The following is a 25,016-nucleotide window of genomic DNA, read 5'->3' as shown; positions in this document are numbered from 1 at the left end:
TTTTTCCTCTAAAAAATTAAATTCTCTAACCACGCAAGATACGGGTAGACGGTTGTGTAGACCGCCGGCACACCAGCCAGACCACAGTTTTGCCCGAACGAGGTAACACCGATGACGGTGTAGGTGCAGTACACGCTAGCATCGTTGTACACCTGCAGCGGTCCACCGGAATCACCCTGGCAGGTGTCTTTGGTGGAGTTGCGCGATCCGGCGCACATCTGCGTGGTGGCGTTAAGTCCGGTGCGTAGTTTGCGGGTCGGTTCGAACAATGCCTTACACTCGTCGAACCCGAACCGGTCGAGCGTCACTTTCAGAAGCGCGCTGCTTTGCTCCAGACCGAATCCGATCGCGCCCCAGCCCGTCGCGATGGCACGCTTTTGTGGGAAGATTTCATGCACCGGCAGGCAGATCGGGCGTATGTAGGGAGTGAAGATCACCTTACGGTTGAGCTTGATCAGAGCGATATCGTTGTAATGAGATGTTTGCTTGTACTCGGGGTGTGGAATACGTTCGGCGACTTCATAATCCTCCGGGAATGCTTCATCCGTCGATGAGCTTAACGATAACTCGCCCAATCGTATGATGGTGGCTGGTCCACTGAAAATCAAACGATTAGCGTTAGCTTTAAGGTTTAATATTAAGTTTAGCGTTAGAAACAACATAGCTAGAAGTATCTCTATAAAAAAGTTATCAAATTTTCATAAACGAATCACAATTTGAAGCTCTCGCAAAATTCTCCCGAAATTGCTGGAAGGTCAGATCAATTAACATGCAATAAATTTGACCTTCTTATTGTCACCCGAACACAACACTGCCATGAAACCAATTAAACGAATCAGCAGCGATAAAATTTGAAAAAGAAAATCGTACGTTAGAGAACTAGCAATCGCATGATACGTCCTCGCAATCATCAAGGACAATAAAAATGGAGAATATTTATAGCTTTGTTTTTTCTTCTCCTTCGTAAAAACCTGAAAACATAAGCAAATCACACGTAGAGAATATACTTACTAGTTAGTGGATGTTAAACAGTGCCCCGCCGTTAGTACGAACCGCTCAGATACGAGCGATCCTCCGCACAGATACCTAATATCAGGTGTCTCGCCGAAACCGATCAGTGCCATGTGCGGAAATTCGCGCGCTTTGGCCAGCTCTCCGTCCACTATCAGTTCCACTGCCGTGTGGCCACATTTGTCGATCGTTTGCAGCTTCGGCTCGTCTGCTGTTAGCGAGTTAATGTATTCTTTCGAAAATACCGCTTGTCCGTATTCTTCGCACTCTGTGGTAGAAAATACCCCGAAAAGCAGCCAGATAAGAACAAAGAGTTTTTGCGAAACAATTCTAACTACAAAAACAAGAACATGTCAACGTACTTTCCGCGATCCGTTGATGACTGTTTCTTGTTGCTGGGGGTTGGGGGGTGGTCGATGCTGCGGATGTGGTATCGGCCTGCGGGCAGCAAACAATCTGTACACGATCAATGAAGCCACACTTGGTAGGATTTCCCCGCCGGTTGCGTATATCATCAATTACGGGCGCACATTCGGAAACAGGTCGACAAATACCGGGTTCGTTCGTACGCTGCACTACGCATTTATCACCAACTGTAAAGCGAAAAGTTTTGCCAATTCTCAGGTTCCCTTTTTTCGCACTACGTCGCAACGCGTTAGAAGCTTACCATCCAAATCTGCGCGGACAACACCTGTGACGGCGACCAACAGTAGCAACACAATCGAATAAAGCGACGTCAATGACGCATGGTGCCGGATGTCGATGCGTGCACCCATCTTCACTGCTCCAGTTCAACGCTACGAATGCGCACGAATCGCGATCGCGAGCCTCCGATCGAAGCTGTGTGGTGTAGTGTGTGTGTTCGTGTGGTGTTATTGCTGTTCTCACGCAGCGAACAATTATTGGTTAGAAAACCCCAGTCCACATTCACCCGGCAGTTCCAATTCGCTTATGCTTATGAGCTTACCAACAGTCATAGATGGTTGGATTCAGAACTCTCTACACCCTCCGGCCTAACGGAGGCATATTTGTTTTTGGCCAGTTTCGTTATTTATTGTCTGTATAGATAGAGGAGGATTGAGGGAAGAACAGGTTTTTGCACTCAACATGCACATTATAGACGACGACGCAGTCTTGATTTGAAGCGTGTGGAGTCTTTGTTCTTTAAAGTGGATTCAACCGTGTGTTGGGTTTTCTTAATGGTTTACATGTTTTTGTTCTTCGCAAAAAACAAGTTTCAAATAATTTATGGCGCACACGATTTTATGTGACATGAATTAACAGCGTAGTAGTGATGTAGTTTTAAAGTACGTATGCATTGTTTTTTCTGTGTATACAATAAGTGTCTCCATGCGTAAAACAATAATCAGTCTATATAAACAATATATGTTTGATTGTTTATATATTTCTAACATTATATTAAATATGGTAACACTTGGTTTATAACATATGAAACAGTATAAGATCTATAATTAAATTAATAAAGTTAAACTAACTCTTGTTGTTAACGTGCAAGCGACACATTTTTATCACTTTATTGGACTCTTTCGAGAGCTCGTTTTGAACACGAGGTATTATAACCGGCTTTTGCATTAAGAATATTTTTTTCCGTTGTTGTTTGACGCAATTTGATCTCGAATAACACTGCGGGTGTGAAACTCGCATTGCATTGCTCGCGATTGGCACGAAATTTACACTGTTAATAGGCCTCACTATTTACGTTCTTTTTTAAAATAAAATCAATTGAAAATGCAAACTTTACATTTTTTTCCTATTTTATATCGTTAGGCGTTACAATCTTTCTAATCCGACCACAAATGGCCTTATGCTTGCTTTAAAGTATTGAGAACCGATCGTAGCAGGACATTATATTTGGGTTCACTGATGTACCTTTTGGAGCATCTTCTGGAGCACCAACGATAACTAACTCAAACTCTCGTTTAAAACACGTGACAGACTATTGTCGTTGTCACTTCATCCAAAAGGAAATCTTCCTCTTATCCTGATTGCGTTAGTTTCAATGGACGTCATGGGAGCTCACCTTCTGATTTTTTGTGATATCTTTGCCGCGCGCTTTGCCGACACGTTTCTTCCGGAGGTCACAGACGACAGGACGATTAGTAATGCATTACTAAACGTTCCCCTAGATGCCATGGTTCCTAGTTTGCTGATTATTGAAACCGATCCTCGGTCATCAGGGCCATTAATTGACTAAAACCCTCGATTTTCGGGAATTTTTGAGATTGGGTGTTTACCCAGCCTGTTGGAAAACCTCGTGGCTATTTCTGGTACACAAGATAGGCGACAAATTAAACGCGTCTAACTATCGCGGCATCACATCACTTTACGCCAACGCAAAAATTTTCGAGCTGCTCATGTACGAGCCACTTCTTGCTGTTGCCTCAAACTTCCTCAGCACCGCTCAGCACGGGTTTGTCCCCAAGCGTTCGACTTCCACCAATCTGGTTGAGTTTATCAGTACCTGCGATTCAGGCCTTCTAATCGATGCGATTTATTCGGATATCAAGACAGCTTTTGACAGTGTTCCGCATTCGTTGCTGCTCACCAAGCTTCAGGTTCTTGGTCTTCCGGGACAAATGCTGAACTGGATGCGGTCCTACCTTACCGACCGTTCGTATCGTGTAAAGATGGGAGAAAAAACCTCTCGAAGTATCAATGGGTCTTCAGGAGTACCACAAGGGAGCAACCTAGGTCCACTTCTCTTCGTGATATTCTTGAACGACGCCACACGTGTGCTTCCTCCTGACAGCCAACTGCTTTAAGCGGATGACGCTAAATGGTACCTAACGATGCGCAACCAGGAAGATCAGCTGCATCTCCAGAATGCTCTCAGCGCGTTCCAGTCCTGGTGCTGTACGAATGGCTTGGAGATATGCGTCGACAAGTGCGTTGTGGTTACGTTTGCCAGAAAGCGTAATCCCTTAATCTACACGTATACCATTAACGACACTGCCCTTGTCCGTAAAAGCTGCGTCAGAGATCTAGGAGTGTTCCTTGACGGTAAGTTGAGCTTCCATGACCAGCTAGAGCACATCGTCGCTAAGGGCAATCAGCGATTACCGTTAAGATGCTGTACTGCTCCTTAGTTCGGTCTGTAGTGGTGGGACTCATCCGTGGTGTGGTGGCCCATATCGGCACGCTCGTTGGCTCGCCTGGAATCCATCCAGCGTAAATTTACACGGTTTTCTTTTCTTAAGTTTGCTCTTTTTACACTGTACTTGATGTTTTACTTCTATACATCATGGGAATTGATGCGAATTTTGGTTATATTTTACTATTCTTATTGTTTTTGGCTGATCCAGGTGATCTTCTATTCTTGCCTAACACGCGAAACCTTGTCTGTTCCGCCAAATCGTACCGCGAAGTGGTCAATGAGGAAAAAGAAAGCGCTTGACTGAGAACGATGGGAAAATAGTTGCTCCTCCATTGGAAGCGACGAGTTTCCGTATCGCTTAAAAATCGTTATGATTTCTCAGCATGATTTTCATAGTTTTCAATCTGAGACCACTAGTACGAATCGACCACGTTGAATCGTTTTCAGTCAATAGACAGACAAGGGTTGAGCGTTTGTCGACGCTTGATGGTGGTCGGTTGTTAAAGCAATCGCCTCATTAAGTGTTATATTCGTGGGAGTTCTTTATTATACGTACAGTACATGACACTAATTTCCTGACACCTTTGTTTTACTAAAAGAACTACTGCTAGGTAAGGGTAGATATTGTTTCGATATCGCGATAAGTACCAAACCGGTACCAAATGCAATCAGAGTAGATCATATGACCATTTATCGCTCGAAAATCGTAAACTGGGTAAAGACATATTTGTAGAAGTAGGTAAAATTATAATCAATAACATGATTAGTTGGAAAAAGTGAAAGATAAGTGTTACAACGATTCCATTCGTTTACCTTTTCCATTGCATTGATTAATTGGTTCTCTCTTACCACGCAAAACTAACGAAAAATTAAACCAATTTCCAATTTCTCATTTTGTTGTCCCCTCGAAGTTGAACAGTTCTGTACCAATCGTAATAACTTATGCCATTTTGTTTATTTGTTGATGTTGTGTTTGTCACATTGAATCCTTCCGTCGGTGATAGAGAGCAGCACGCGAGCTATTTACATTCTTAACCTGAAAGGTGGAACTCTGTTGGTGAAGTCCTTCGAACAAGTGATGTTTTTGTTGCCAAAAGGATCGAACCGCAGCGTGAGGAAAATCTGCATCCTGCCTTTGCCAACAAAGTAAAGTGGGTGTTGCCTAATGTGGGGAGCGTTGATTGTAAGGAGTTGGAAGAGGAGTCAGGAACTCCCCAGGTAAGATGGGTCTACTTCTGGCTGCAATCAACAATCTTCTGAGCTTCCGCCTGTATTGATGGAACGGTCAGTTGAAAGAGACAAAACAAAAAGGTTTGCAAAACTGTCGAATGAATTCATTTTCCACCAAACGCACGAATATTGTGCGCGCGCTTACTACTATACCTGAATCATTCGGTAGATGACGAGCAGCGAATCAACCGGTGTTTTGCACGCGTCCTGCTGTCCGAAGGTACTGCCGAGCGGATTAATTCCCATCGCACCCTGCGAACGCTTGCCCCAGGCCGGCGTGAAGGTCAGCTGAAAAAACAGGCCATGGTCATTAGCCGCCTCGCATTTAAGCCGGGTTTCGGGTTGCACGGTAAACAGATCCCGATGTGTTGCCTTACCTGTGCATCGCAGATGAACATCAAAGCGGCACAAATCAGAAGAACGCTGAACAGTTTCACGGTATCCATATCGTTTGGCGAGATATCTCTCTCGGCGGTAGATTAATTAGAATTTTGTTATTTGCTTTTTAACGTTTGCTTGCCCGCGCTGCGACTGGACTCTGGATGTTACACACGCGGGGTGGTGGATGTTTTGGGTGGTACTTGCTCGGTATCGCGTATCTAGCGTTTTCCGATTGAATGATGAGGCGTGTCTGCATTCTGCCGGCTCGGTTGGTGTGGTTTTTTATACCAAAACCCTTACCATACAGCGCGATCCTTTCGAGTGTGTTGTACGGTTTCCGAAGCCGATGCAATGCTTATACGTTCGCTTGCCTCGGACTAGGATGATGACAGTGGAAGGAATAGGAAATGCTCCTCACGTCCTACGGAAGTAATTAAAGATCTTTTCAGCTTCCTCAGTTGCATGGTTGTCCCGTCGTACTTAGTCGTGTTTCGTGGTGAATATGGTGAAGCTGGGAGGTTGTACGCTTTTGAGTGCTTTTTCTCTCTATTAATGCTTTCGTCGAACACATTGCTTTCGCGTGGTTGTGTTGCTACTGGCCATGTATCATAGAGTGAAACATCGAAGATGATGCTTTAGATCTTGTAGATCAATATGTAATCGGTTTGACTTGTTTAATTTTCACAAACCTAGATAGCTCTATCTATATTAATGGCCTGGATGCTATTTACAATACTAACTCGAAATTCAACATGTGGACCTAATAATACGATTTTTTGCTGTGATTCATTTAGGAATAAGATGTGTTCAAACAAACAGATCAATGTCGTGTTCAATTGTTATAAGAAACTGGTACAGTGAGACATGTGATAAATTCTACGAGTGCAGGAACAAGAACGGGCAGGAAGACTTTTATTTTTATTTTTTTCGGTCAGGGCGTATTCCTTAAAATCTAATCTTATATCTAGCTTTACAACACATTCAACTTACATCCTATTTGGAGGGTAGCCATTTCCTTCTCCCTCAATTCAAGTGCACCTTATCCCTCGCGAGCTCGGTTGTGGATGTTGTTACTGCCAGGTAGCGTTCTGATATTCTTGCCCCTCTCTATTTCCAAGGCGTTAGTGGTTCTTTGGAGCATCGTACCGTGGAGACTGACAACTGACTCCCAAGAAAACCCCATTTGTTGAGGATACTTTGTGGTGTTCGCCATTTCGTTGCCAGCATTTTGCTGATGTTGTGACTGGCGGCCCCATCATCGGCAGCGGCAACGGCAACGCACGAGTCCGAAAGCCGCTACAACCCTGTGAAGCTATAGTAGCATCCAACTCACGCATTCCGCCAACCTCAGATCTCCTAAACCAATTTTATCACTTCTTAGGCCGAAATAGTGACTGGCGCATGTAGATGCCACCGTTGCAAACGTATAATAAACAAAAAATAAAAAATAAAGAACGAAAAACAGATAAACACAACAAACAACTAGTCGGACGATAGAGCGTATAATCTACGGTCAGAAAGTGGGGAAGGGATCAAAGGACGATTCCCATCTCTTTGGTGAAGTCAAACAGAAGCCGCATCGAACTTCACACAACGGGAAGTCTTTACTAAATTGTGAAATTGTTAGGCTAAAAAACAAAACCGTATATCAAGGAGGTTTACGTTTTTATAGTGAACGTTATGTTAGACGGCAGTTAGGGAGCGATTTATATTGAATATTAGCCGAAATATAGATATGTATGGAACTCGACTGTGATCCAGGTTATCCACGTTAATAATCGCCTCAGTTAAATGAAGTATTAAAGAACAAAAAATTGTGGGAGAGAGTTTATTGAGACCCTGATAATAGGTTCGAAAAGATGCCAATTATTGTCATAATCGGTAGCACATGTTTAATAAAAATGGTATTCAAAATTAATGCAATTTCAGCCGATATTCATGAGTTAAAAATATTTTTTTAAATTGTTTCAAAACGATCTTCAAACGATCGATCGATTTTCAACCGCAAACTCTCATAGAAAATGGCAGCGAGCTTAAATCTTTTTGTCGATCGTGCACCGTGGCTTTAACTCCGGTTAAAATCTCATCTAAACTCTTCCCCTGCAGAGACGCCTAACCTGCCCGCCATAACCTAGTATGGTCGTTAAGCTGAAAATAAGAAGATGTAAGTATATTTACAAATGAATTACAGCTTAACCTGTCTTAATCAGGAGTTCATATCCGTCTTTCACTTTCTGCGGGTCACATCCGAACTTGGGTTTCTCTGTGATCGATTATTTTTATCAGTTTTCGCGGCGATCGTGCATCGGTAAGGATTTTATAAAAATTTGCCTTACGAACAGAATGGAGCAGGAAAAATATGATACATTTTAATAATGATTACCAATGACACTATCAAAATTATTATACTATAAATATTTTCCGTTGTACGTAGGATCTTTTCCAATCAAATTCAGCTCCCCTTTTTTATAGATGACATAAGTCTGCAGACGAAGTTGCGTATGCTGCAACAAGTCTTCGTGCGGATTTTTTCTTCACCAAATAATACGATGCCTTGGCAAGTAGATGGAACATTGTAAATGGACGTAGAGAAAACTTCACTTAAAGTATTTCGATGCATAGGACTACCCCATACACACTTTTTGATCACTCGAGTTGCGATAAAATTATACGTATATTATACTAAAATTATATTTATGTAGTGTTCAAAGTATGGATAATTTTATCATCCTTATCACCTATAAGATTTTTGATGGATCACATTCGTTTCTGTCTTACAGGGTATCCGAGGTTTTCTGCCGCTTTTCCATATATTGTTGTTCTCGTCCCGATGTTTTTTTCGCACTAGCCCATAAATTTTCCCATAGAAACTCGTATAAAAGTGTATGAGCATTTTGAGGAACTCTGTAAAGCTGTAACGATCGGGAAAAATATAGGGAAGCCTTAAAATTCTGAAATTCATAAAACACCCAATCGTAAAGCTAATATGTTAAGCTATGGTGGATGATTTTATTGCCTTGAAATTTTGCATGCAAGCTAAGTCTTTTTGTTGTTTAATTAATAGCATTGAAAATTGAGAAATTTGAAAAAAATCTAAATATTTCCAAAGCTTTTCTCTCTCTATATCGATGGCCTGGCCTATTGATTGCTAAACTTATGTTATTTTATGTGTTATGCATTCGCAAGTATCACGAGCTAAAGTTTATATATTTAGTCTGTACTGCAAATCTTAAATGAGAGACTTTTTCTCATAAATTTTTGTAAAATGTACATAAACCATTCAATATCTTGTGTTGGCATAGTTCTCACCCTTCCATTCATTGACTATTTTTTTTATTCTTTTCGTTTGATTTTCCTACTTACTTCTTCAAGTCTTAAATACTAGTTAGTTAGATATAGAAATGATCAATTCATGCTTTATGACACGACAGCCTCGAATATGTTGGGCCCACAATTTCAGGCTTCCCTTACTTGATTTTACCCGACGGTGCGGATGAGTTTGTGATACCAGGTAATGTGTCGATTCCTAATAAATTACTTTGTTGTATTGCCCGCCTTTCAACAAAATTACCTCACAACAAAATATCCCTACTTTGAAGCAATTAACATCCTTTTTGGCGATGTTTTTTCAAAGCAATTCAGTTTTCGAACATGAAATTCAAAATTATCTCATCGAACCAAGCGCATGCGCAAAAACGAACCCATCTCCTTCAAAATGTTGTGTTCAAGTTTAAGAGGGGATGACAAATACATTTGCAATTTATGCACCACTACAGTCATAGTTCTGTTCACCCAAGAGCTGGTTAGTGAACTCGAACCAAGGACTCGGAACGTAATTTCTCCTCTCCGTTCATCTTCCTGCATTCGGAGTGTTCATTTGCTTTCCACCCCACTGGGGTTCATTCCTATTGGCCGGTCAGCTGATAGTGAAATGGATAGAAAACAACATATACTCTACTACCTCCTCCCCTCATCCATCCTTTTGATTCTGCGCTCCTTCTACCACTTCGTCAGATTTGAAGTCCGCGCTTTCAGAACCCACACACTGACACGAGGAAACGGGGATAGTTTTTGGGCGGTGGAAAGTGAAACCCCGTGGCTGATAAACAAAGCGTTCGGTAAGCAAAGCAACAATTGCCTCCTGCTTGGGGAAAGCGGTTTTACATTGACTGTCAAGAAGAATCCTCCAACTCCAACTCCAGATGGATATGGCCCGACTCCTCCGAGCGGTCCGAGCTCTACACTAAATGCCGACCGAGTACGCGAACACGGAAATGCGATTGAAATTGAAGTACTATGGTACTGTGTTGTTGCATCCGGGCCGGGCATGTTGCCTTTGCTTGCCTTCCCCCTTTCACCAGTGTGTGTTTCGTGCCGGCAATCAAACTTTACGCTGTCGGGCTTGCCATCTTGGCGTTTGCTGCCTGGTTCGAGAATGCCACACCGCGTTGGTTGGTCTATGAATTTTTCATGCGCAACATCCCCAATCGGCAGCTGTCGGATTTCGTTATAAAATCGCATATTAACGTCAGTGGCAGACACAGCCGATTGTGCTGGTAAGAAACCAACACACCGAGGCATGGCTTGTTGTTCGTGTTCTCGATGCGCGTTTGGCGGCAGGATCAGCGGAGGGAAAATGTTTTATCCACGGAACGGTCGGTTGCTTATTATTGTGGCAGAGAAATCCTGCACCGAAGGTAATCTGCTTTACGCCTTTCTTTTAAAAACAAAGCTGGATCTTTAGTTTGTGTGTGTGTGTGTGCGTTCGTTCTACTACTGTTTGCCCAAGACTCATCCCCATTTATGCACACAACGTGTTCCGGTGGACCCGTATGTGATGGTTTAGGTTTAGGTTCTTTCAGCACTTGATGCACTCTCCCAATGTGCACCGGCTTACTTTAACTATCGTTACGATTGCTCGCTGACCGCTTTTTGTGTGGTAAGGGATTAATTAACGATGGATGCTTTACTACTTACACTCCCATGTTTCCGTAGGGATTAGTAATACAATGGGTAGATACTCTGAGCTTTAAGTGCGTCACTGACTCCCGACTTTAAAGCGCATAAATGAAATAAATGTTGCAATCTTTTACGAGAGAGCGAGTCTTCCACGGGGACAATCTGCAATAAGTCTATGTTTCCAATTTATACCATAGCAAACGGGAGCATGTATTCTTTCCCTTCTTCGGTTCCTTCGCGCCGTCACCGGATCACAAGTGTCTGGCCACGGCTGCAGTCAATTCCGACCGATCGTTTTCGGTCGTAAAATTGATGCTAATGGGATGATGATGTACTTCAAATTGCCTCATAAATATCTCGCCCTTCCGTTGCGGCGCTCCGGCGTTCCGACTCAAAACGGTTTCTGAACAGGTTGCATAATACTTTAGCTTCTTAACACCACCCACCCACCAACAGCATCTCCATTTACCTCCCCCTCATTCCATACCGTCGCACGGCTTTTCGAATCATTCTTCATTCGTGCAACAACACGTTTGTGCTTTGAACAGTGTACATCCTTTGCGTCATAGACGACGATTTAATGAAGCGCTAGACGCAACAAACGCAACTTTTCGAGTGGAATATAAATGCATGGGCTTAGCAGAGGTTTCGGACATCTCAAAATCCCCTACTAATTAATCGGTCTGTGTAGCTTGGCTTTGAAATTCCGATTTATCACTTGCTCCCTCTTGCCTGATGTCATACAACCGAGGTGCTGGTGCCTGCTCAAGCAGTTGCTATTTGTTTGTGGTGAAAACAAAAAAAAACATGAACAAATTCCAATTGCCCAGCATTATTTCGGCAAAGGTTTGCCAGCTAGGTAAGACGTTTCGTTATTTATTACCTCGAAATGCGTTACGATGCGTGCGTAATTCCGTATATTTTGAACGGTTTATGGCTCAATGAGGTGGAAATGGAATGTGATATGTTTAATTGATCAACGAAGGCAATTTCTAGGATATGATACTTAATGAGAAATAAAAATTAGCTAGTGAAAATTTGTTAAAAAATGTAATGAATTTGCATACTTTACCCGGAAACAAGATTCCACACACGTATAGAAATCAGCAAATGGAGACGCCTGGTAGTTTGTGTGCAAGCTAAAGGAACACACAAAAAACTTTCACTGGAATTTTAGCACACCTGTGAATTTGAACCATCCCACATTATTATCGCCTGATGGTAAAATGTCGTGGTAAACATTTCTAAAAGCACGAAACTTGTTTCGTTTCTACGAAGTGGTTCTTGCACAAGAAGTTCATCCGTTATTGGAATTTTAAAGCTTGTCGTTCAAAGGTGTGTTTTCCATTTTTTTGCTACTCCTTTTGCTATACTCTCCGCTCTTGTATCGGGTTTTTTTTTTTAAATTTCGTGTTGATCGGTGAGTTGCTTTTTGTTTTACTTTGCAAAAAAAAAAAAAATTCGTACAATGAGTTAATAATTTTTGGCATAGATTGGTCATCATTTTATGCGTTTTTTTTTGTTTGTTTTGTTTTGCGCCCCCGGGAGAGGAGCAACAAAAAGAAAAAACGTCGCTCGCTCGCGGAATATGAAATCATTCTGGTGAAAATCATTTGAAGTATCCCCAAGCGGCCAATGCTCGGTTCGTTGAAAGGGTCATAATGCAATGCAATCTAAAGCAAATTGTATGGAAAATTACTACAAAGAATCGACGAAAAAAAAAAGCATAACGCCTTAAGAGATAACAGAGACGATGGTGGAGTCGCGCTGTTTGGAGTCAAGAGGGGTCCATCGATACTTTGGTTGTTCGTTCTTTGCTTTTCCCTGCTGCTTACTCCCATCCGGCAAGCATCGCCCTGTGCCAATAAAAACCCATTAATAAAATGTTAAGTTACCGTACGGACGAACAGAAATCAATATTCGATCCCAATACGGCCCTTTCGGATGGGTTTGGAGAAGGTTTTGTATCTTAATCTTTTGCTTCTTTTTATTACCTCCGCTGTTTTGTGCGACCCTTAATAAAGTCACGGTCAAATCCTCGGTTAAGAGTGTGGAGCATTGAAGTATGAAAACACAAACAGACAAAAAACATGAAGGAATCGAAGATAAAGTGGAAAACCAGAACGAGAAAAGGACCCGGCAATGCTGTATGCAGTTTAGGGGATTTTATGATTTGAACTACACTCGAACTCGATCCGGTTGGTTCGAAAATGGAGGTAAAGTTAGAGCATCACATTGTGTATCATCCATAATTGATTTCGGCAACACGACAATACTCGTTGCTCCTTGAATGGAACAGGAACACTCTGGCTGAAGTTTTGATGATTAGGAAATGGAAAAACACTCATACAAAACGTAACATTAGTGTTGAATTATTGTTAGAAAACGAGGCGCGGCACTTCTCTGGTCTATTTTGTATTTCCGAGTAAACCAAACAACATTTAGTTCGTTCTTGTTCTTCACTTGATTCGTGACAGATCGCTCCCTCCCTTACTAATTCCCAGACCAGGACTCGTCCTATTCCTTTCCGATCCTTCTAAATTTGCTCTTTCTCTCCTGTTTTCTTTTTCGCAATTCGCAATTTAACAATGGTAATGGAACCATTTTTATTGTTGTAATTAGAACATTACAATATCAGGACAAACTAATACTATAAAATGGAAAAAAAGTGATGGCAAATAATGCTTCAGGTTTTTTTTTCGATCGTTCGGGGAGAGTTGTTGTTAATAGTTGTAGTTAGTTGTTGGCAATGGAGGAATTTTTGTATTAATTTGGTCGTATAATTATTTACTGGATAGTTCGAAAAACGTGAATCAGGAATTTTCTATTGAAGTATGATGATTTCGGCTAAATTTAATTCAGTTCTGTGGTTAACTTATATTGCATCAGTTGTTGGGGTAATTAACACAAAGAAAACAGTATCAAATCTCATCCGAACCGTCTCTTCGTGTGCAGTTTTAACTAGTAGTAGATCTAAGCTTAAAGAAGCCTTTGCAATCTTGCAATCTTCTAGGGACCAGATGATGCATCTATGATGATGAGGACTCTAGATAGATGAAGCTCACTTGGACGATGAGCCCCGTTTGACTACGATATCTCTTGGTAGTTCCGCAGACTCCGTTTCACGAGCCTTGTCGAAGTGTCTTGCACAGCAAGGTCTCTTCGCAAATAAAGGCGTCTTCCCTTTTCGACTGCAAGATCACTTATGTAGCACGAGATATACTAAAACCTACCTTTTAGTCGCCAACAAGTCCTCTCTCTGGGTGATGCATGTTTGACAATGATGCCCTTAGCTCTTTGGTAGGTAAAGATGAGGCCCCTTTTGATTGCAAGAAATTGTTGAAATGTCTTGAACAGCTTGAACAGGTATCTTCATAGATAGGAATTTTCGATTCTTTATTAAAAGAGGTCTTTTGTTAGAAAATATCTGTTGGGGTCTGAGATCTAAGAAACACAAGATCGCCAAAAGGAAAAAACCTCTTGAACAAGGAGGCTGATTAGACAAGAAGAGACTCCCTGGACAACTCTATGTCTCTTTTTCGTTTAACGAACTGCTAGACCACGCCGGCCATCGCTTGGGTTATTAAACTTGCTGATATCACATATTGGATAGAAAGTCCTCACTACGGGGGGACGGTCCGGACGGGATTTGAACCCCGTTCTGCCGTTTGAAGACCGGCACCGCTGTCGCCTACACTACCGGGTCGCCTCTTACAAGCTTTACAAGCTTTCAACATATTCTAGAAGATTGCCAACCGAACCAACACCGATGCCAACTACAGTCAGTCCAGCTGAAAAGGAAAACTCAATACGACCAGCAAACTGTTGTGATTTTTCGTACATAGTCCCGCGGGTCCACCGTTTCCTTTCACCCGATCACTCTATCCGCTCACACCGAGAAAGTTCATAAAACCTCCCTTCCCACGAGTTGTTTGCCGGATGATGATTGAAATAATCGATTTAATTCTGTGCACTGATCTGCCAGCTCGGGCAAGCGTGACGATGGATTCGCCGAATTTAGCGACCGTCCAAAGTCAGGTGAATATCCCGCGTGTATGATGATGGGATACGATGGTGATGACGATTTGGTGGCTCACGGTTGAAAATTGCAACCGACAAACCTCCATTACGGCGCTTGTAGTCTCCCTAGAGAAAATTGATATTTATGTTTCCGATATCCTCGGTCAAATCCATCCCGCGGTGGATCCTTGTTTTCATCTTTCCGTTGCGGAGAGGCGTCCACGTTTGAATTGTTGGGTGTTGAGTTTGGATCGTTTGGATATTTTTCTCCTTACACACATGCGGGATTTAGAAACCGTTTTGATTGTTGGCGACCAATGATGATAACGATGATGATGACGTGTGTGCTTGTGTATAAGTGTGTATGGACGGATGGGATCGATGAATTGGTCACTGTACCGTAAATTCATTTCATCGTGGCCATCATCGAGCCATCGAGGGCAGGCCGTTGAAGCGAAATATTAACAGTTGTGTACGCTGTCGCTTAGGCGTGGACCCGGTGGAATGCAGGACCCATCCGGCGGGAGGTTCCCTTGGCGACTCGGTTTAGGAAAACATGCCTATCTATCCCACTTTGCCATGCTTTTTGCGATCGTGTGCCGGATTCGGTTTGCCATGTTTGCTCCGTGAAGTGCGTGTGTGTGTGTTTCGATGATCGATTTGATCAATAAATCGAGGCCAAACCTTTCCTAGCAATAGCAACCTTTGGGAGTATTGTGGAGGGCCATGGTGGGATGAATTGCTTTGATGTTTGCGCGCTGATGCACGGTGATGATGATGATGATGATCCCTCTTCACCTTTATTGACACTCTCGACGCTGTGTTGGGATCGAGTTCCAATGCAGGGAATGCAGGTGAATATTTTCACAGCACCGTTGCAGGAAAGGTTTGATTTTTTTTAGCCGAGTTTTTACATTCAACAAGAACAAAAAATTGTTTTGGTTACAGATTTAAATGACAAAAAAAAATAAAAAATGGCACGCTTGTCAGTAGGTACTGATCTCTTTATGTTACGAATTAACTGTGAATCGTTTTTTTGATGTGATCAACTGGTCGTAATGGCATTTGAAAGTACAAAAGTATGAAAGTTGATAAAATATCATTAGCTTGTAATGCAAAAAAAAACAAATTTTCTCGTCGTTTTTTATGTAAAATTTGTTGCGTTTTCTCGAAGTCCAGAAACGAGAATGGAATATTTTTGCTGTAAACGAAGTCAAATTTTAAGTGAAAATTTGCTCCCTTTTTTTTTGTTAGCAATGAAGGTAAAGACGATTATACTAGGATTTGTACAAGTACTGCTAGTAAAACTGTACACAAGCATCTAGTAAATAGTAAAGCTCTTGCTACTAGCCTAGATGTGTGTCAGCAAAAGTTTTCTATTCTTACATTTTTGTTTTAAATTACTGAATTATTATATGTATAATTGTCTTACTCTTTATGGCAAATAATAATGATCAAACATTTAAATAATGCATCCAGTAGCATCATCGAATAATCGAATAATCGAAAAATCACACCATCAGTAATCATGGCATCAGAATAATTAATTTCGGAAACGTACAGATTTCGAGCTTAATCCACTTATTTCCACCAAATCCCATTCCCATTTTATGAGCGTTTCCCCGCAAAAGTCAAACAGCAAAGGGGTGGAATGTACCGGAAAGCCGGATATTTAATGAGCAATCAGCTGGTAATGCGGATCATTAAGTGCTAATTCGAAAATGATTCAGTCCTGTTAACCCGGTAAAGACAAATTAACATCCGCTGGTGTCCGGTCCGCTGGCTTCTAAAACCCAAATCGAATAGTGGACTGGGTGTTGGGTGTACCACGCCGTCCACATTTCTAAAACAAGTGTTAATTTGTGTTTTACATCTGTTCGTGATAAAGTGATGTGATAGGATCACTCTGCGTACAAGTCTAATCCCTAACCCGTCCCATTAAGGGAGGAGGTCGCACGATCCATTTTGATGTTTTTACAGTTAGTTTGTAATGATAATTTCCATAACGATGATGGTTAAAGTTGCAAACCCAACCCATCGCCGTGTCAATAACCTCCAAGGTGCAAAAGTTATCGACCGCAAATATCGCTGTAAAAGTTGTAAACCTTGCTCATCATCGGACGTGTTGCACATTTGGCCAGCCAGCCAGCTACGCTTGCCGGCAACAGGATCGCACGAAATGGTCAAACTTTAAGTGCCCTCTGGTAAAAGCTGTCTCGATATACACACCTTTCCTTGCTCGCTCGGAGGAATTTCCAAGAGTGTATGTGTGTGTGTGTGTATCCACCGGTGCATGGCATTCGAGGCGCATCGATGGAAAGGATGAAAAACACCAACGGCTAATGTTACTCCCCGTAGAGCATTCTTGGAGGCTGAAAGGAAGGTTGAAATAAAATCGATGACCTTACTCACTCACACTCGGCACAAGAGCAAATCTCGGTATCGCTTTAATCGGTCCAAAAAGGCGGAAGAACACAATCGTACATCACCTTTAGCTACCGGTGGACGAAGAAATTAACGGACGGTACGGTGGCACTCGGGGGTTAAATAATTTAACGTGCTGCTGTTATTCAATTTGCACCACATTTTCCATTTTGTGTCCCACGCTGGGTTCCTTCATCTGTCCTAATGGGTGGGGCCACAGGACCCACCGGTATCGGGTACACATCTTAACGGCTTACTGCTTAAAGGTGACAGGAGAAATTGGTGTGCAAAACACGCAGGCAAATAAAATGGCTACAGAACAGACGGGGATCAGCAGGCAGTAAAGGCTCCTGTATGCCATGTGTCAATAACAGAACAGCGACAGACAGGCGTCAGGGGTGGTGTACCGTGTGGTGTGTGTTTGATTTTCATTTTCATTTCGTCTTCAGATCGTTCATGTTTTGAATGGGGACGAGACGGGTTCATGTTTGCTAAATTGAAGATATTTGACGAAAAACGAGGACGAGGTGTTATTGTTGTAGACGAATTTAGAGAATGGACACGAATGGAAATGTTGAAGGAAATCATCCCCCTTGGAGAAGGCTTACTGATGTATTTTTTTACCGTGCATTGTTTGGACGCCATGTTTTATAGAATTTAGTATGTTTTCTTGTCTAATGGAGGGTTTTTTTTAGGTGAAAGAATAAGTTTAGGTTTAGGGTGACCCGATGATGGAGGCGACAGCGGTGCCAGTCTTCACACGTAAGAACAGGGGTTCAAATCCTATTCCCACCGTAATAAAGACAAACTGAATCACTGTAGATGTTCATCGTGCGGCAACTTAAAAATACCTTAGGTTTATTATAGGCGCTAGGTTGAAACGAGAGGCTCGAACTCGTTTCATTACTGCTCATTCTAAACCTAAGCATTCTAAACCTAAAATAATTCTACAGCCGTCGAGACCCTCCTGACCGGCGAGGCCCCTGGCGCCCACCAACTCCGCCCATAGGTTAATCCGCCACTGGTGATGTGAGCAGAGGCGGATTTATCCCTTCTGAGGCCCTAAGCGGAACCTGTGTTAGAGCCCTTTCTTGGAGGACCCTGGAGGACTTCAGCAGTTCCGTCATTATCAAAATCAAAAGTGTTGGGAGGAGGGGGGGAAGAGGGGGTACCTTTGATGTCCAATGAAAACATATTACCGGCAGAGGCCCATGCCCGTGTCCATCGTGTGACCCGGGGGGTGCTTCTCTCCATGCAGAAATCAGAGCACCTTTCATCAGATCCGCCAGTATTTGCAGCAATCTTTGTTTTGTTTCATTTAAGTCCGTTTCATTTAAGTTGTTTCACACAGTCAGCTTATAGGAAGATTCGCCTCTGGGTGTGAGTTGTACTAACATTTTCCATACCGCAAACGACCATCTTTTTGATTGGGGAAAGCAAGCGTTACACGCTTTAAAATGCAGAATCTTCATGGTCTATTTTTGGTGGTGTGAAGGGAGACGACAGTACAGTACGGCACCCAGAGGCGTATTGTAATTTCAATACAAATTTGCCTTAGTAGTGCCTTAGTTGGCGGATTTATATCGATCTTGTTAATAGGGTTGGGCATCCTCGAGAGACCTATTCCTCACCACCGACATCGTTGGTTAAAACTGCTTGGCTGGGGTCACTGGGGTGATAGTTACACTACCAAAACCTCTCATATGAAAAAAACAAGTATTCAAATACTGGATGTGGACTTCCTAGAAATTTCAGGTAGTTTCCAATTATTCAAGTACAAGCTCTTCGTCTGCTTGGTACGTCTGTTTTTGTTCGTGTTTGGGTGCCTGTAGTTCAATAGAAACCAGCGACGTTTATAATTATTTTGTGTCTGTACTAAACGATTACGAACAGTTTCTTAAACAAACCCGCATTCAAATTCCAGCCCTAGGGCTTTCAACGAATTGAAAAAGGATAGATTTCATGGAAAGAGGTGTTTTTCAAACTTCATAGCACAAGAACTGCAACAGGCTGGCATTAGAAGTTGGAATAATCCTTCCAAGAAATAAGCAAACAAGAGTAAAAAAATTCCCGGACTAGAATCTGGCTTGAACATTTCACCGTAATTCGATTGCTAATTATCACGTGTGCTGTGGCCCACCTGTTTAAAGGGTCGAAGGGCGATCATGTTTTATTAAAGAAAAACCACACTGCACCGCTTCTTTCATCTTTTGCAGAACAAGATGAACCTAGTTAAGCTAATTTTACATGAAAAATGCATCCATACACTCACTTACTCACAATGGAGTGGCGCATTGCAGATCACTCGCATCGCGCCATTGAACAGGCAGGGGAAAATTTATGGTGAAAAGTTAAATTTCGCTTCATCTCATTTGATGGATTTTAATCATTTAAGCAAACACTCGCCAGCGGCGTTTGCTACTTCAGATCCGGGATGGGGTTCAGGCGATAACATTATTTCTCGCGAGCGCGGCAACCTTCTAGCAAAGGACGAGCAGAGACCCGTCCATACTCCCTGGCTATTGTCCGTTGTATCTATCCACCCGTTTGGTTCAGGTAAATTAACTTAACGATAAGATAGTAAAAAGAAGGAAGGATAGATTTCCTCGAGTGATACAAACACTAGGGCAAGAAAAAAGAACGCCAAAGAGAAAACTGCTTTTGTTTCTGCTGGTTGACCCATTTCTTTGACCAGTTCCAGTCTGAGCGTCCGAGTGGGAAGCTGAACCACTTGGCTAGTACTTGAAGGGTAGCTAACTTTTCCACTAAGTAGTTGCATTAAGAATGGAAATGAGCTACCAACTTCAAGCGGCTGTCGGATTGTCTTTTAGCTAGATTCATGTTGTTCGCTCTTGCAAAAGGCACCGCACCGTTCCCGCCATCATCGTCCGTCGTCTTTTGATATGCAAATCTTGGATGAATCTCTTTCGATTGCTTGGACTTGAAAACATCGGACAGCGCGGGAAAAAAGAAAAGATGCACCACAAACACTGCAGTCCGGTGCAATGGCGCGTTGAAGATGGGAATCTAAAATCTTCTGTTCGCTTTTCTTTGGCTCATTTAATTTTTATCCTCACCGTGTACCTGAGGGTGTAATACACGCGCCAATGGTACAATGTTTTTCCTGTCATTCTCGAAGGCGGTGGTGCATTGGGTGCCGATTGGGTAGTATCAAGAAATGCTATGATGCATCCTGCTATTTCCCCCGCTGTCCTAAGGTCCCCTCCAGGGAGAGAGCATTAGACCGGAAGGATCGGAAGACAACAGAACGGACACAGGGTGCCTCCGGGTTGAGTCGGGTTGTGTACAATAAATAAATCGACGTCCGTTTTTCGTACTACTAAAGGTGAGGTGATTTTGCCGCTTTTCGTTCAGCGTCCGGGCGAACGTGGTGTGTAAACAAACGAAACAATGGGCAAGCAAAAGGGATGGTTAAATGGTGTATGAAAAATGCTGAATGTGCACCGGAGAAAAGTTAGTACACTGTGGCAAACATAAAAGAGACTGGCAACAAAAATCCCAAACCCTAGTTAGTCAATTGTTTTATAGCTGCGAGTGTCCCAAACGTTGGACGTTCCTTATACACACACACACACACACACACACACACACACACACACACACACACATAGAGTGCTGCAAATATGATGTAGTAGCAAAATCGTTCAACCGGATGAAGTCGCCTACGATCGGGTGTTTCAACAAACAAAACAAGGGATTCAACGTGTCCCAGAGTAACCCGGAGACAGCCGGAAGCTGTCGTTGTTAACCGTGTGCTCTTGGAAGTAGTAATAGTAACGGTTGTGGTAGGGTACGTTTAGCAGTTCGTTGAGCTGGAATTAAATTTAGCAACACAAATCATTGAAATGCAATTGTACAGCTGCACTGGTCGGGTTTGTGGCTTGCATCAGTAAAGGATGCAATGTTTCTTTAAAGGTTTATTAGTGCGTTAGAGTGTGCTTGACTTTAATAACAAGAGTTTAGGATAAAAAAACAAGTGCTAGAATTTTGAATTGTTTAAATAGAATCAAATATTCATATTGCGTATTTACAATGCTTAGTCGATAGTAATACGGGCAGGCCTTCCTATTTCAATACAAAATTGTTTAGTAGATGAAACTCTTTTATCATATAATTTTATGAATTATTGACAAATTTTAATTAATCTAATAATTATTAAAAATAGTGTAAGTAAAAAGTCTTCGCAATGTGCTTAAGATAAAGAGTTACGATGCTTTTTACAGGTGTTTTCATATCGTTCTCTGTTGGCATTTATTTCCACCTACTAGTCAAGGCCTGGCAGAAACTACCTTTGTAACAGCAAACTCCGGGATGCATGCGATACATGCAAACTCCGAAATCCGAAAACCGTTGACAGCCTGTTCATATTGCGAATAACTAAAAACAGCAATGTTCAACATTCTCCTTGATTACAACACAAAGTCTTCTACGAAATGGCCATGAAGTTTGGAAACTTTGACCGGTTGTGCAGGTGTAATTGTTTTTCAAATCGTTTCTTCGTCCTGGCGAATTGGTCAAAAATCGCACAAACCGACTATGCATAAATTCGTCATTATGTGAATTGTGCAAATTATTCTGTAATAGAAAAAGAAATGAAAATATGAAAAGCTTCCCGATTAGCAATATTGCTTCTCTTATCGCAAATAATCATATTTGTACTCATCTTAACCCAAATTGGTAAGTGGTCTGGAACGTGCCAATACGTAGTGGAGGCCCGTTAGTGTTTGCTTAGTAGGTTTTCAAAAAAAGGGTCCCGGTTCGTGGTAATAAATTGTTGTGGTATTCTTCATGTGCTTGTGAAAAAAAATTAGAATCAGTTAATTTTCCATCGCCAATTCAATACTTATGTATCCTTGATGAAATCACGTCTACGCTCCAATCCCTCCCCTGTGTGGCGTTTTTATAATAATTGCAGAAATTCAAATCACATTCCCTCCTAAATGTCCCCTGGAGCGATTAATACTTCGCTCTAAAATAGGTGGCCTTTTTTACTGAACATTTATCCAGTGTGTTTGCGGCTCCTGCGTTTACCTATGGGCCTCAAGGAACTGGGGCTTCCAACGCGCAATTCAATACCTTTGACTGTCATTGCATCCCTCTGAGCAATCTCAATCTTAAGCTATCTTTTTTACCTAGTCCTAATGGTATTAGGACCCAACATTTCTCCCTTGCGGACATCAGGTGCATGAAGTCTCTGTTTGCTTCCCTAGTTTGCTCATTGCTGGATAATTCCTTAGTAATTTGGTTCCCCTCTAGCGTGAGAGCTACAGTAATGGTGGAGCGGATTCAGAGGACTTCATCTCGCAAGGTCATGCGCAATGTATTTGGCACTTCTGACTCAGCGTTGCCATCGCATACGCTATGCTGTCACTTGCTGGGTCTGAAGCCCTTAGAATCTTGTCGCACACTGTTCAAGCATACCGTATTGCCTCCCTTTTCCTTAATCCCATTGATGCTCCTTCCTCACCCTCATCCATTACTCTATATGTACCCGTGCACCGTCTTCGTTCTCGTCCTCCCCTCGTGATTGCATCAAGGATATCTTCTGTTGGAGCGAATGATTATTGCTTTAATTTTTTTTCCAATCTGTTTGGCTTCTCTATTTTCATATCTTCCTTCCGAGCTCATGTTCGTGCATTCATTCTATCAAGCTTATCTCCTTGACCTTGGCCGTTGGAAGGATGTACCCCCGCCTTTCTCTTCTTTCATTTTCCCTGTTGCTAACCTACGACGACGATCACGAAGTTTGGTTCGGGGTTGGTTCGGGTGAGTCACGCGCTCTGGTGTCTCCCTTACATTCTTTTATGTATATTTATATATAGATTAAAAACAACACCGGACCAGGACCTCTTCGAGGATTCCGGTCTCGTATGTGTCTCAACCACCGCGCTATAATATGGAGAACTAGATTCCTCAGGCTCTAGACTCCGCTAGGTTGAGCATGGCATGCTCAATGACACCTCAACTGTCCCAGCTTGTAAAATCTTATTATCTTGATCTCACCACATAGTACACGACATAGGTACAAATGGAGAAGAAGTGATAAGTGCTTGTTACGTCCTCCAAAAAAATCAGATTGCAGATTGGCAGACAACGGCACAAAAACGTGATCGATTAAGAGGACTCCTACAGCAGATTAAAATGGTCGAGCACCGTCCACCTGTGTAAGTATATGTCGCGTAAACTATAAAAATATACATTTTATTCCCTTGCTCTTTTGATGTTATATTTGTATAAACCATTCAGGTTTTTCCTCTCGTATGAAGAATACCTGGGTAATTTTTTGCTGTAACTCTTGCACCATTATTTAAATGTTTGTGTTCATTACAACCCTTCATTTCCTAATCAAGCTTTTCACCGGTATCCACTGTATTTTGTGTTCCACTCTGTCGCTTTTTGCCGGCCAGATTAAAACTGGCCCATTGTTACACATTCAGCCACTCTCTGTGTGTTGTGATGATGAGGATTGCTTGTTTATCCATTGCAAATATTTGTGCTCCGAACTTCCTGTGCCTGTCGGTCATCAACAGTTTGGACAGCAGTCTGGCGAGCTGGAAAACTGTTCGTTTACCGGCGATAGCGACGTTTACCGCAGCTTGATTTAGCAACCTTCCGTGTGGGTCCATTCACCACCAAACAAGGATGCAAATGGAGATAAATCCTCTGCGTGTTTGTGTGTTTGGTGTGCGATGGTATGCGACAAGCTTGCAATAGTCCCTTTGCCAGAACAGACAGAGCCGAGTGCATCGTTCTACCAATGCCGGGACACCGAAACCACACGGGAAAGTGAATGCATTTGTGTTGCAATGGTGTGGAATTGGGATCGCGGTGTAATGGAATGGAATTGGATGGGATTCATGTAACAATGTGTTTGGTGTTCGTGTGTCGATGAGTTTACATGCGATTACATGCGGTGGTGGTGTATTTGATGCGGCCGATCCGATGCTAATCCTTGTTAGGATTTAAGTAAGTTACAAAAACATAAAATAATATAAATGGTCAATGCTTTTGGTAAAATATAATTGCGTTATAGCTAACCTCAAATCAAGTGAGGAATAAATATGGCAATTAAATTGAAATTTAAATGCACACATCCTCACCAACCTTTTCACGATGCTGTAATGGTAAAACGCCACACAAAATAAGGGCAAATAGCTCCAACAATCGATTTTTGACTGGTCGAAACCATGCTTTGCTACATTCTCTTGTCGATGCATCTCACTGCACCACTTGACCGAGCAATTTTGCTGCATTCAATTGTTCAAACACAGCCATTGCCAAATGCTTTCCTCTCCCTTTAGGCTCTGCACTGGCTCTGTAACCTTAATTCAAACCAGTTGTTTAGACGGCCTTATAAAAAGAAACACCAGTATGAAGCGTAAGTGAGGAATGTGTGAAAATTGATTTGCGGAGATGTGAAAATAATTTATTAATACCGCTCGGTATGAATTTAATTGAACAAGTTTCGAATTTCCATCGCCCGTCCATCCCCGCCTTTCCACTACCGCCTGTCCCTTAGCGTTGGTTTGAACACTCGATCGACAACAATTCAAATGTTTGTGGAATATTAATTGTACAAACACAACCTCAACCACACGCAAAACCAACGGCTAGGTATGGTTAGGCTCGATTCGAAGAGACCGGTAGGTGATGCATCGATTGGCGCGGGAAAGTGCATAACAAAGCATTCTACACTGCACACGTGGTTGATAATGGGCGCGCTTACTGGTATTTTGGCATCGTTTAGGAATTAATCGCCTTTCGGCTTCACATATTTTGAGCAACATTCATCGTGTTGAAATACTTCTACACCTATTATCACAGTCATGCCGTTGTAGTTTTGGCTCTCATGGCA

The 25,016-nt window shown here is 42.3% G+C and overlaps 4 protein-coding genes across 4 annotated transcripts in view; 2 read left to right on the top strand and 2 right to left on the bottom strand.

Moving 5' to 3' along the window:
- Positions 1 to 25,016, top strand: part of LOC126564970 (D-3-phosphoglycerate dehydrogenase) — a 483,268-nt gene that overhangs the window by 279,579 nt on the left and 178,673 nt on the right. The window lies entirely within an intron of this gene.
- LOC126565253 (aquaporin AQPAn.G) overlaps positions 1 to 25,016 on the top strand; it is a 149,015-nt gene that overhangs the window by 99,536 nt on the left and 24,463 nt on the right. The window lies entirely within an intron of this gene.
- On the bottom strand, positions 8 to 1,787 carry LOC126560415 (venom protease-like). The gene is made up of 4 exons (XM_050216374.1): positions 1,703 to 1,787; positions 1,374 to 1,640; positions 1,012 to 1,279; positions 8 to 597 (listed from the first exon to the last, which is right to left on the bottom strand). Exons 1-4 carry the CDS (start codon positions 1,785 to 1,787, stop codon positions 9 to 11), a joined length of 1,209 nt encoding a protein of 402 aa, XP_050072331.1. The 3' UTR covers position 8.
- LOC126565714 (hypertrehalosaemic prohormone) lies at positions 5,349 to 5,896 on the bottom strand. Its single transcript, XM_050222918.1, has 3 exons — positions 5,734 to 5,896; positions 5,510 to 5,644; positions 5,349 to 5,394 (listed from the first exon to the last, which is right to left on the bottom strand). The coding sequence occupies exons 1-3, from the start codon at positions 5,800 to 5,802 to the stop codon at positions 5,356 to 5,358; spliced, it is 243 nt and encodes an 80-aa protein (XP_050078875.1). The 5' UTR covers positions 5,803 to 5,896; the 3' UTR covers positions 5,349 to 5,355.

This window comes from Anopheles maculipalpis, chromosome 3RL, assembly GCF_943734695.1.
Source record: "Anopheles maculipalpis chromosome 3RL, idAnoMacuDA_375_x, whole genome shotgun sequence".
Taxonomy (NCBI): Eukaryota; Metazoa; Arthropoda; class Insecta; order Diptera; family Culicidae; genus Anopheles; species Anopheles maculipalpis.
The sequence above is the reverse complement of the archived record's forward strand: the minus strand, read 5'-3'. Positions and strand labels throughout refer to the sequence as shown.